At 39.6% G+C, this 12,507-nt stretch overlaps 1 protein-coding gene across 1 annotated transcript; it reads right to left on the reverse strand.

Moving 5' to 3' along the window:
• Nucleotides 1-8,304: 8,304 nt before the first annotated feature.
• On the reverse strand, nucleotides 8,305-12,079 carry LOC140986966 (uncharacterized). Its single transcript, XM_073455389.1, has 5 exons — nucleotides 11,921-12,079; nucleotides 11,204-11,518; nucleotides 10,293-10,494; nucleotides 9,188-9,416; nucleotides 8,305-8,710 (listed from the first exon to the last, which is right to left on the reverse strand). The coding sequence occupies exons 1-5, from the start codon at nucleotides 12,011-12,013 to the stop codon at nucleotides 8,497-8,499; spliced, it is 1,053 nt and encodes a 350-aa protein (XP_073311490.1). The 5' UTR covers nucleotides 12,014-12,079; the 3' UTR covers nucleotides 8,305-8,496.
• Between the last annotated feature and the right edge of the window lie 428 nt (nucleotides 12,080-12,507).

The following is a 12,507-nucleotide window of genomic DNA, read 5'->3' on the forward strand; positions in this document are numbered from 1 at the left end:
CAACCGAGCTCAATCGAAGTCAGTCCCTCGATGGCCGTGGGTGCCCCGGAGTTCATGTCTATCTTTCTCTCAAACAATCGAGGTTTCCAATGCAGGCCGAGAGGTCGGGATGACCCGTATGACCCCTCTTTAGAAGACAGATTGAGAAGAGAGAGACCAGGGAAAGTCCCCTACTTTAGGCGTGATTAAGATTATATCAAGAGGATCAACATATGGGGATTCTAATCGAGCTCGAAAGGCGTGGTGTGGAAGGGAAAGACTGGGAGTGGATAATGCTAGTTGGGCGGAGGTGCCGTTGATCAGCTTTGGAACCCAATATCTAGAGGGCATCAGATTGAAAGAGCTCGGTAAACATCATTTTCAGGAGGGTCTTGACCAGATGGACTTGAAGGGCTACAAGTTGGAACTAGTGGAGACAACTCTCATTGGCTTCACTGGTCACATCATGCCCCAAAGGTGAAATATTACTTCTCTTGACAGTCGGATCTGAGAGCTTGAGGAAGAAGGTCATGGCCACCTTCACAGAGGTCAGTGCGCCTACCTCATATAACATCATTATGTGAAGACAGACCATGAATGTCCTCATGGACATCGCCTTGAGTTTCATCAGAAAATTAAATTTCCCTTGGAGAACATGGTAGGGTAAGTCAAAGGAGACCAACCTTCATTTCGGAAGTGTTATGCTGAGACAGTACATGTGAAAAATAAAAAGGCGAGAAGGGAAGGAAATGATAGAAGACCAGGAAAAGGAGAAGTGCATTCGATTAAAGAAGTGCAGGCAATGATGAAAGAAGTAGATATAGTTCACGGGCAGCCCAGGAAAACAACCAAGGTAACCTAGGAACTTAAACCAGTAGCTCGGGTCCAATTGTTGTCTTGCTTAAAGAAGAATGCTGATATTTTTGCATGGCCATCTGCGGAGTTAGTAGAGATCCCAGCCCATGTAGCTAAGAACAAAATAAACATCATTCCGAGTTCCCGATTTGTAAAGTAGAAGAAGAGAAATTTTGGACCCGAGGAAGATAAAGTGATAGCGGAACAAGTCCAAGGATTGTAGAAATCCGGGCATATATGAGAAGTCCAATTCTCTATCTGGATCTCAAATTTGGTCCTGATCCCGAATAAAAATTGCACGAAATATCGCTATCCTCTACACCGGACTGAAGCTGGTGGATTCCTCCTTAGGGTACGAGCTTCTATGCTTCATATACGCTTATCAGGGATATCACCAAATTCATCTGGCCTGGGAAGACAAGGACAAAGTTAGTTTCATCACTTCGGGCGGCACTTTTGCCACGTGGTCATGCCCTTCAGTTTAAAGAATGTAGGGGCCACATATGAAAGGTTGATTAACAAAATATTTGAAAGAAAAGCTGACATGATTGTGGAGATGTATGTGGATGACATTTTGATCAAATTCCGAGTAATATATTGTTTAATCTCGGATCTTGAGGAGACATTTTAAACTCTAATGGAGTACAAAGTGAAACTGAACCTTGATAAACGTACTTTCAAGGTTAAGGGTGGGAAATTCTAGGATCTATGGTTACAGGGAGGGAGGTTGAGGTAAACCTGGAAAATGTGAGAGTTATTATGGAAATGGTTTCCCAAAACTGTCAAGGAGGTGCAATGGCTGACAGGGAAGATTGGTGCTTTGTCCTGATTCATCTCTAGGTTGGCATCACAGTTATCTTTTATTTCAAGTGCTGTGGAAGGCCCAAAAATTAGGTTGGGATGATAAGTGTGAACAACTTTCCAAGATTTGAAGGCTCACCTAGCCGGTCTACCAGTCTTGGAAAAGCCTGAGATCGGGAAGAGGTTGTGGATATATATGCGTGCAACTGAGCATGCGAGTAGCTCAGTATTAGTTTGGGATGAAGGATTTGATCAAAAGCATGTTTATTATATTAGCCACATCCTTAAAGGGCCCGAGTTGAGGTATACTGAGGTGGAAAAAGTGGCCCTGGCCCTTGTATTCATAACATGGAAATTGAGACCCTACTTCATGTCTTATCTTATTATTGTCCTCACCAACAGTCTGCTCAGGAGGATCATGATCCACCCAGATATCTTGGGAATTTTGGTGAAATGGATAGTGGTGCTAGGGTAATACAATATTGAATACCAGTTGAGACTACTATCAAAGCTCAGGCCGTGTCAGACTTCCTAACTGAGATGCCTCATCTTGGGGAGGAAGAAGTATAGTGAATATTTACAGATGGGGCATCTAATATTGAGGGAAGTGGCATGAGAGTTGTCCTGATCTCTTCAGATTTCTGGGCCTCTAACAATGAGGCAGAGCATGAATATGTCTTAATCGGGATGAGAGTAGCCCGAAAAATTAGAGTAATCGGGGTCATCATTTACTCAAATTCACAATTGGACATACAACAAGTGATGGGATCTTACGAAGCCCGAAAGGAAAGATTAATGAGATACTTGAAAATTATTCAGGGGTTATATAAAAGTTTAACGGAATGGATTGTAGAATAAATATCCTGGGAAGAAAATGCAAAGGCTAACGCCCTGGCCAAGATGGCAGCCTCCTTTGCCGAGGTAAAAGAACGAGAAATTCTATAACAAACCGAGTTGATGTCCACAATAGAATCTGGGTCACCGGTTCCTCGGGAAGACACCTAGATGACTCTTATGTTGGAATACATCTTAACCACCAGATTACCCGAGGAACTGGGTCAAGCTCAGAAGATTAGAAGGTGCCCTCCCGATTTGTGGTGTTGAATCATGCGGCTCAAATGTGTTGCAGGAAAGGAGGCTGAGTACATGCTCTGAGAAATTCATAAGGTTTGTTGCGGAGACCATTTAGGGGACACCATGTTAGCCCGAAAAGCATTTTTCGGGATTTTGGTGGCTTAATATGATCTCGGATTCTGTTGTAAAGGATGTCAGTGACAAGGAAACTTCCACCACAGCTGACCTATGTCATGAAACAAGTCCTAGCATCTTGCCTCTTTGATCAATGGAGCCAAGATATTGTGGGGCCTTTCCTCATAGCTCGAACCCAGAACAATTTCTTGTTGGTAGCGGGGAACTATTTTTCTAAATGGGTGGAAGCAGAACTTTTGGCTAAAATCACTTCGGAAGAGGTGTTAAAATTCTTGTGGAAAAATATAGTATGTCGGTTCCAGGTGCCAAGGAAGTTAGTGTCTGACAATAGTCGGTAGTTTTAGGAAAACAAGGTGAAGACCTGGTGCAAAGAAATGAAGATTACATGGTCCTTCACCTCAATTTCCTATCAACAAGCTGATGGACAGACCGAGGTCAACAATCGCACCATTGTTCAAGCCCTAAGATCCAGGCTCTACGGAGTTGAGAAAGATTAGGTCGACGAAAGGTATGGAAGCTAGAAGCCCGTGGGAAGGACCTTACAAAGTGGTCCGAAGGGTCAGCTCGAGAGCTTTGTATTTGGAAGATTACAAGGGTCGATCTCTTGAAATGTCCTCAAATGATTTTAATATAAAAAATATTATTCCTAGTCTTGTACTCGTCATTTGATTATCAATAAAATTCATCTTTCCATTTCAATAAGCGTGGCAGCTATTTATTTAAACCTGGGAGGCATGAGACCCCGATATATTATCTCCGGGAGGCATGAGGTCTCTACATCTTTTCTAAGCCCAGAAGACATGAGGTCTCAACATCTTATTTAACCCCAAGAAGCGTGAGGCTCTGGTATCTTATTATAAACCCGGGAGGCATGAAGCCCCCACATCTTATTTAAGCCCGAGAGGTATGAGCTCCTTGCATCTTATTTAAGCTCAAGAGGTATGAGGCCGCAACATCTTATTTCAAGCCCGAGAGATATGATGTCTCGATATTTTATTCTAAGCTCGGAAGGCATGAGGCCCCGACATCTTATGTGAGGTTGAGAAGTATGAAACCCCGACATATAATCTAATCTAGGGAGGCATAAGACCCTGACATCTTATTTAAGCCCAGGAGGTATGAGGCCCCAACATTTTATTCTAAGCCTAGGAGGCATGAGGTCCCGACATCTTATCTAAGCCCGGGAGACATGAGACCTCGTATCTTATTTAATCCCAGGAGGTATGAGGCTCTAACATTTTATCTAAACCCGGGAGACATGAGGTCCTAACATCTTATTTAATCCCGAGAGGTATGAGACCCTGACATATTATTTAAACTCGGGAGACATAAGACCCCGGCATATTATTTAAACCTGGAGCCCCATCTTGGTTATAAGTCTGGCTTCTCAGAGATTCCATTAGGAAAATTACTTTAATGATCAATTGCCACTAAATGCTCTACAATTTATAAGATTATTTGAATACTCAATCATTAATCGGGTGCTCGAGTTATACCAACTCATCCCATAGGGCCTGATTACTTATAAACACTTAGAAAATTTTAAGGTTATTTGAATACTCAGTCATTACAGCGGATACGTGGGTTATACCAGTCCATCCCAGAGGACCTGGTTACTTTTCAACATATAGAAATTTTTTACAATTTTTAAGGTTATTTTAATGCGCAGTTATTAATGCAGTTGGACAGAGGTTTCTGGGTTATATTGGCCCATCCCAGAGGGCTCGATTACATCTTAGCGCTTAGAATATATTCTTATTTTATGAACAGATGTTTGGTTAGCCTGGTCTACTTACCAGGGTGATTCATAAAGAAGCATGGAAAGGGCGACATAATGAAAAAAATAATATTTTCATTAATACAAAGTACAAGGCGTGGCCTCGGGACTGAAAAACACAAAATCCTAATCTAGCATAATCTATTCTGTCCTGGCATCATCTGCATCCCCTTCCCTATCTCCTTAGCAACCTCGTCCGGGAGGGATTCAATAGCTTTATCAAAATAATAGATGTTCTCCCTTTCCGCCGAAGGAGACCAGCCTCCTCAAACTACTCCTTGCATTTCTGGAACCCTGTTTAGAAGATGGAGTAGACTTTTTTTTTTCACAGATTGTTTGAACTCCTTGGACAGGAGGAAGGCAACATGCCATTCTTCCTCAGACCTTACCCAAGTCACTAGGTCGACTTCCGTAGCATACACCTGGGATTTGGACGTGCCGTATTCGACTACATCTTCCCAAATCTAAACCTAGGATGCCTCAAGCTCGGTCACGGCAGCTTCATTCTTCAACCGACAGTCTTACGCCTTTGCTCGGGCTTTCCCAAAGTTGTTCTAGGTCACATCCAACTGCTGATAGACCACTTCTTCAGCCATTCTCAAGCCATCCATATCTTGCTCGTGGACACCCCGGGCTGATCTAGCTTGCCCTTAAGTTGGTTGCAAGGTTACTCGGCTTGCTCGTAATCGTCTATCAGCATCGGATGCCCTGTATAAGCAAAGAAAATATTAGAAAAGTTTTTGTTAAGAAAATGTTCCCTCAGGCCATAGTACGACTTGATGGGTGGGGCAATGGAACAACCTGATGGGAATCGTCCGATTCGACTGACAGGGTGAAGTTCAAAATCTCCTCTTATGCATCACTCAGAAGGATGAGCTCAAGCTCAGCCACAACCACCACTTTCCTTTTTCCTTTTTCACTGGCGTAGAGAAAAGTGGTTTAGAAATTCCTCCTCAGACCCGAGTAAGGGTCTCGGTAGCAATATTCTCAGCATTTCCTTTTCGCACTAACATGTTTTTTCTCAGCCTCTCGGGCTTCATCTGCCTTCCTCTCCTCGGCCTCCCGGGCCTTAGTTGTTTTCCTGGCCTCCTCGTTCGCCCTTTATGCCAAGGATTTCTTCCCGATAGCAGCTTTTCGGGCTGCCAGTTTCTTCTCATCGACTTCTTTCTTTGTAGCACATCTCTGGCAAAGGCCTGTTTCATTTCTGGGTTTTTTGCAAAAGCCAAATGAGTCAGGGTCAGATATGATAAGTACTAAGATAAAGAAGATAAATATTAAACAACCAGGAAACATACTTGGTCGAGCACCCAAGACCTCGAACTCATCGATCACTCTGTCCATGGTTCCTCATTATGGGTGCCCAACCCATATGCAATTAGGTTCCCTTCCGAGATCATGGTGCAATTATTTTCCCTTCCCTCGATCTCGATTTTGGAGGTGGTTTTCGTTTTTCTTTTCTTTTCTCTTGGACACCAGAAGGCCTGACAGCCTGGGAAAGTTTGGATTTTTTGGACTTTTTGGAGTGAAGGGTGGGAACTAGTTTTTTAGAGGTGGCAGTGGAAGGGATAACATGAGATATGGATGGGGTGGACTCGAAGTGCAACACGATAGACTCTAAGTCTAATGAACCGTGAGCATTGACACCAGAAATAGAAAAGGTAGAATTAGACATGATGGAAATGAAAAGAAAACTTACGAAAATGGAGAAGAGTGAAAAGTGGCTGGAATTGTGGAAATGAGTTCGCTAGGAAAAGCATAGTATGACGGAATCACTAGAGCAATAGAGTAGAAAATTTTAGGTTGTAAACATGAGAAATGGGAGAGGGTTATCGGTATTTATAAAGAGTAATATGCATTTGTGTTCTCGAGGTAAGTGAACAGACATGATACACCTCAGAAATTGAACTCAGTCACCCGAGAAGACGAAAAGTCGGGTTAAGTAGGTGAAATGATGTTTGACATGGAACCTATCTTTTCAACTTCTAGGGCTTATGTCACCCTTCCGTCAGCCCTAGCCCACTTAAAATTTGAAATGTAATTGTTCTTCTGCCCTAGTCCAAATCAAACCACTCGAGACAGCGAGTTAAGGACTCTAGCTCGACTATTTAAGAGGGAGTGGTGATGTCTCGAAAAGGGCATGGGTCATCCTTGGACCCAAGCAGGGAAAGAAGAACCAAAGCAGGGTCGATCTAGAGTTGGTCCCAAGAAGTCAAGAGGAGACCGGGTGCAAGCCAATTAAGAGTAGATCGGGTGGAAGCCATCCCGGGTATAAAGAGAGTACCATATTTAAACCACCCCAAAGCATACATCAACCGAGAAATTTGGCAGGCCACTACCAACTTGTATAAGCCCGGGCCCATGGCCTCAGTCAGACAACACAAGAAGACTAAGTCAATTGATCATGGACTCTGTCCACGGATAATCATGGGACATGTTCCTTTTCACGTTCTTAGATAATGCTGAAGCCGAGACATGGGCCACGTCCTCACATCGTCGTCATTACCGGAGCATCTCGGAGCATTCACCGACTCTGGTATCCTATAAATTCCCTTAGCAGAAGTAAAATCAAAGAGTTCGCTTTTAATTCTCACAAGCACTCTCTATATTCACTTAAAAGTACTTTTTTTTTGCGTGAATACTTGACTGACTTGAACGTCAGATTGATCAAGCCGAAAACCTTTCTGACGCCCCCCACTAACGCTTCTTGTTTTCAAGTGTGCAGATAATCTAGCCCTGGTTCATTCTACCCGGTCATTAGTATTCATAGAGAAGGAGCACATTTCTACTCGGAAAATTACCTATCTATGTCACCCAATTTTCTCGGTCAGCATCATATAATATAAAAATATCCTAGAGCTATAACTAACATTGACGGTCGTTTTTTGTGTGCTATATATATTATGTTAGAAAATCATCTTAATTCTTGTGCTTTGGTCAAAAAGAGATTGGTTACCTTGTATTTTTTCTCATCGAGTCGATTTACGCAAATGACAAGACATTGTATATTGGAGAAACCAAATATATTCATATTAAACTTTGTGCTGTAGTTTTTATTTTATTGTGTTTTGTATTTTTTAAAGAATAAACGAGCTATCTGGAAGACACTTCGGGAAATCAATTTTTAAGGGATCCAATATAATTGCTACAAGAATCAATTTTTTGGGATCCAATATAATTGCTACAAGAATCCCTTATTTAATAATAATAAAATAACTTACTATGTGTGCGCATAGGGGTGTCAAAATTAGCCCGATTAGTATATCCCACCTGAGTCGATCTGAAAGAGTTGGAGATTTTTGAGTTCACGTAAGATCGATTCGGACTTAAAATCTGACCCGAAATTTTTTTTGGGTAGGGTTTGGTTGCGGTTGATGAATTAAAAATCATATTGTCAATCCAAACTTGCCCAACCCCTTTTTTTATTTAAAACTTTCAGTAGTTTGTCTTTTTATTTTTATTTTAAAGTTATTTGTTTACTAATGATTATATTTGTTTTAGAAACTACGGAGGTTGGGTTTCTTTTGTTTAAAAAATTTTAGAAACAAAAAGATATTATATTAATATTGTATAGTAAAAAATAAAAACGGGTTGATCTAATTGATTCGAGTTCGGGTTAAAGAATTTTTTTGTGATACCCTTGCTTCAACCTGACCTCAACCCACTGGCGTTGTCTTGACAAGAAATAGAGATCACAATATTTTTCCAGAGTAGCACGTCACATTGATTTTGAAACTACAGTTTACAAAGCATACACAAGGTTTACAGTAAAAATAAGAAAGCATCATCTCAAAAAAGCGCACACAGATAAAGAAGTAATTTTGTAAATGAATTTTCATGACCTATGTTTTGTTACATATCCTTGTACCATGTAGGATTCAATATGTTTCATCTTTTCTTTCCCCCTCATCTTCTACTTGTGTTTCTTCCTCTCTATTTTCGGCTAGATCAGTTTCTGCAGTGCTATCATCGGTATCGTTCTTGGAATTAGTCACGTTAAACAAGGTTTGCTTCTCCATCATACCCGAGAGCGCAAGGCTAGGGGACCACTCAAGAACATCGTCTATTATGTTGGAAACACGTTTCTGGTACCTGCAGAAATGAAACACAAGTTCAGCCCGTTGAATTTGTCAAGTGCGGATAGCTTTGCACAAGGCACATATATGCTACGCCTTGGTCCAGTCAAGTAGGTTCTACACAAGATGATGGCAACGGAGGAAAAAAATTGTTCAACTAAATAACGCTACCCATTCTAGTTTCAGCATCCTTCCGGACCTTTAACAACAATCAAGCCACAGCTCAAAATGCTTAACATACCGTAGAGCAGATGATAAATTCAGAAATGAAAACTGTAATCCACTATTAGCAGATTAACGCCAAAGGTCCAATAATAAATATTCTTGTGTTACTAATGTTTCTTCCGTACTCTATGCATTAACAAAGAGAATTCAAATTTTATGTCTCATGAATTTATACGTGACTAGGAACTTTATATCATCCTAAACTTAATCCATTCTATTATTCAAATGCTGGTTGGTTATGATCACGAGGGTCGAGGAATACACATACCTCGCTCTAGCAGCTTCATCTGGTGCATGGTGCCTTAATAGTAGAATGACCAGCACAGCCACTACTGCATAAAATAACCTCGCTGTCCACTTTGGACGCTCGCCCTCATCTTTCTTGGGCCAAAACTGGAACAATTCCTTGAGCGTTGCTTCCTCTGCAAGAATGTTAGGGAAGAACCAAACATGCCTTCCAAGAATAATCCATAGAGCTCCAAAGATGACGGATCTCACTGCATTAAAGAGAAACCTTGAAAGTCTCATTACAGTTAACCGACTAGCAGTTGCTCTCAAACTTGCAACAAACATAAATGAAGTGTACTGGTTATAAGATAAAAAATAGCAGTATAGATCAGTGATTTGCGCTACGCCATTATAATAACATAGATTTGCTAGAGGAAATTCCACATAACAATCAACAAATAATTCCCCAGAGTTTTACAGTACTAGCATTAAAAATAAACGGATGCGATAGTGTGTCAACGTCAACAATGTCCCTGAAAAAATACCTTAAAAAAATATTTTGCTAAAACAAAGTTGGTGTATGATTTGGCGGCAGACAGCAACAAAAGAATACCAATAATAGATGCCTTCAATCCCCAAACTGACTTGCTCGCAGAAACCTTCTCGTGCGCAGTGATCTGTGCACTAGTGTCTAGTAACCACTCTAAGTAGGACTAAGAACTAATCCACACGACCCAAAGCAGTGGAGGAAAAAAGATAGAATTTGCCATAAAGCCAGCTTAATAGCCAGAATACTCTCTAATTAGGACACAGCAACAAAATTTAACAAAAGTATACCACTATTATAACCTCTCGATTCTGAGCACCGTAATCTCCTCCTTGGAAAGATTTTCCGGCAACAGAAACTCGTGTACCATGTCTTAAGTCAGGATATTCAGAAATCTAGTCTCAATTGACACTGTTTTTTCACAGATGATAATTTCAGTTTTTACCTTTTACATCTTTTGGAACAAAATTCAAATATTTCGAAAACTGCAACCCAACAAGTATAATTACTCCTTGTTACAGTTTACCGAGTAACATAAAATTAAAAATGCAAGAAAAAATCAATTAAAATAGGAAAACACCAGAACCAATGAACATACCTAAAAGCAGGCAACATATAAGCAGCAGTATTCCAGCACACAAGTAGAGAATGAGCAGCTTAACTTGGTGGGGATACACAGGAAATAAGCAGATGGCTAGAGTCAAAACAGGCCAGGAAAATGAGAGGAGCGTCTGCCACAACGGTCTTCGATTAACAAAAGTCCATGCAAAAAAAGCATCATTATTGGAAAACACTTGATCCTGCAAGATGTAATGATAAAAGAAGGAAAATTAGAAATTCATTCAAATATTAATAAAAAATTCTCAACACAAGGACCAAGTGAATCATTAAAGCGAATAAAATGGGCAAAGATAAGGGGGAAAACAAGGAGGCAAGGCAACACTTGGACCATAAAAGGAAAACATCTGTCTCATTCATTCACGTTATGCGAAAAAATTAAGAAAAGTTCTTTCAAATTTTACTAGAAAATCTTGGCACCTCATTTAAACCACCTTCTGGCACTTGGAATCCCCTTTTTTCAACAACAGAACCAAGAACATGACAAAAACTTTCTGGACTAAAATTCCAGAAATGACAAATAGACATCGAGATTATGTTAGATTATCAAGTAACTCCATCCCTCACCTATACATCAATCACCAATTTAACTAAAAGATGGTAATTTTTGTCAATGTGTTGCAACAACGCCACAAGTTTTTACATCTCTACAATTGCTGTGCACATGCTAAGATGATTTCACCCACAAAACCATAAATACCATGAAGTATATTCATTTTAATTTTGATTATCGAATGAAACAAAAGCTTTTCGATCCACAAAAAAAGCTAAGGAAAATTAGGAAATGATAACCTAAGCTAAAATGAATAATCTCACAAAATAAAGAGTTTCTCCTTTATCATCACCATTATTATCATTATTTTTTTAAGGAAAACTATAAACTGAACTTACACCGAATATCTCCAAATGGGCCGGCCAAGTTGATAGTTTTCTTCTCCCAGGCCGAACAATTTTGACAACACGGTCACACCTCACAATAAGATTCTTACTCAGAAGAATATTGGCAATATCTTCAATCTCTAAATCCTTATCTGATTCAAGTACATCTTTGAGTTCTGAATGATTTCTCAAGAAGCTAACAAAATCTTTTCCTCTGAAGTATTCAACTCGGGACTCTTGTAAAACGGCCCACCTAGATCCCAGATCCTTATGATTTCGCACTTTCTCAGCAAAAATCTGAAACACGTCCTTTTTTGCAGCTTGCTTCTGAAATTTGAGATAAAAATAAATTTCATTTCTCAGAAATGTAACACAAAGTGGTGTCTACACATACAAATGCAAAATCAGCTGTGCTAGTAAAATCAATAATCTAATAAATTATATTCATTTTCCCATAAACCCACCACCTTTTCACATAAATCTTCAAAATCCCACAAATAACCGTGGATTTCAAATCTCCCATGGAACAATCAAAATTTCACAGTTACATATATAAACATATTTATGCTTAATTTTCTCACTGAAATCCGATCTTTCAACGAAATCTAAGAGCATCACAAAACGCGAAAATTCCACGAAAACATTACCGCAACATAAACAGATATGAAACGTTATTATACAAGAAGAATGCATGATCGTAAATCCGTACACATTTAAAAATTAACAAACCCTAGGAGGAGTGTCGGTGGCGGAGTCTCCGTTAGAACGCCGAGCTCGCTTTTTATCTCCGGCGCCTCCACCGCCTCCGCCTGATTTCTTCATTTTTACCTCTCTTGAGTATTTTTCCTTTAAATTTTATATGGATATATACCAATTATTACATACAAAAGAAATAGTAGGCCCATGGGCTTTAAGCCCAAAATCGTGAATATTAAGTCGACCAAACAATAGAATATTTCGATAATATTATTTCATTCCAGTTGAGTCAAGCCTAATTTATAATAGTACACAGACGTACGCGTTGCGTACTTGTACGATATTTTTTTATAATTTATTTGGTTTATATTTAAATGAAGATCAAAATATAATTATAAAAAATAGTGAGTGACTGCACTGTAATTTTGATATATGAAATAAAAAAATTAATAGAAAAAAAAATAAAAATAACCCAAGTAAGAATTGAACCTACAACCTCAAGGTTAAGAAACAAATGTTTTATCCGCTAAACTACATGTGACTTGTCTTAATTTTTTAACACTTTATTAATTTATATAATTATTAAAACAGACCATGACATCAAAAGTTAGTTACTCTAA

The sequence above is a fragment of the Primulina huaijiensis genome, chromosome 10 (assembly GCF_012295235.1).
Source record: "Primulina huaijiensis isolate GDHJ02 chromosome 10, ASM1229523v2, whole genome shotgun sequence".
NCBI classification, from domain to species: Eukaryota; Viridiplantae; Streptophyta; class Magnoliopsida; order Lamiales; family Gesneriaceae; genus Primulina; species Primulina huaijiensis.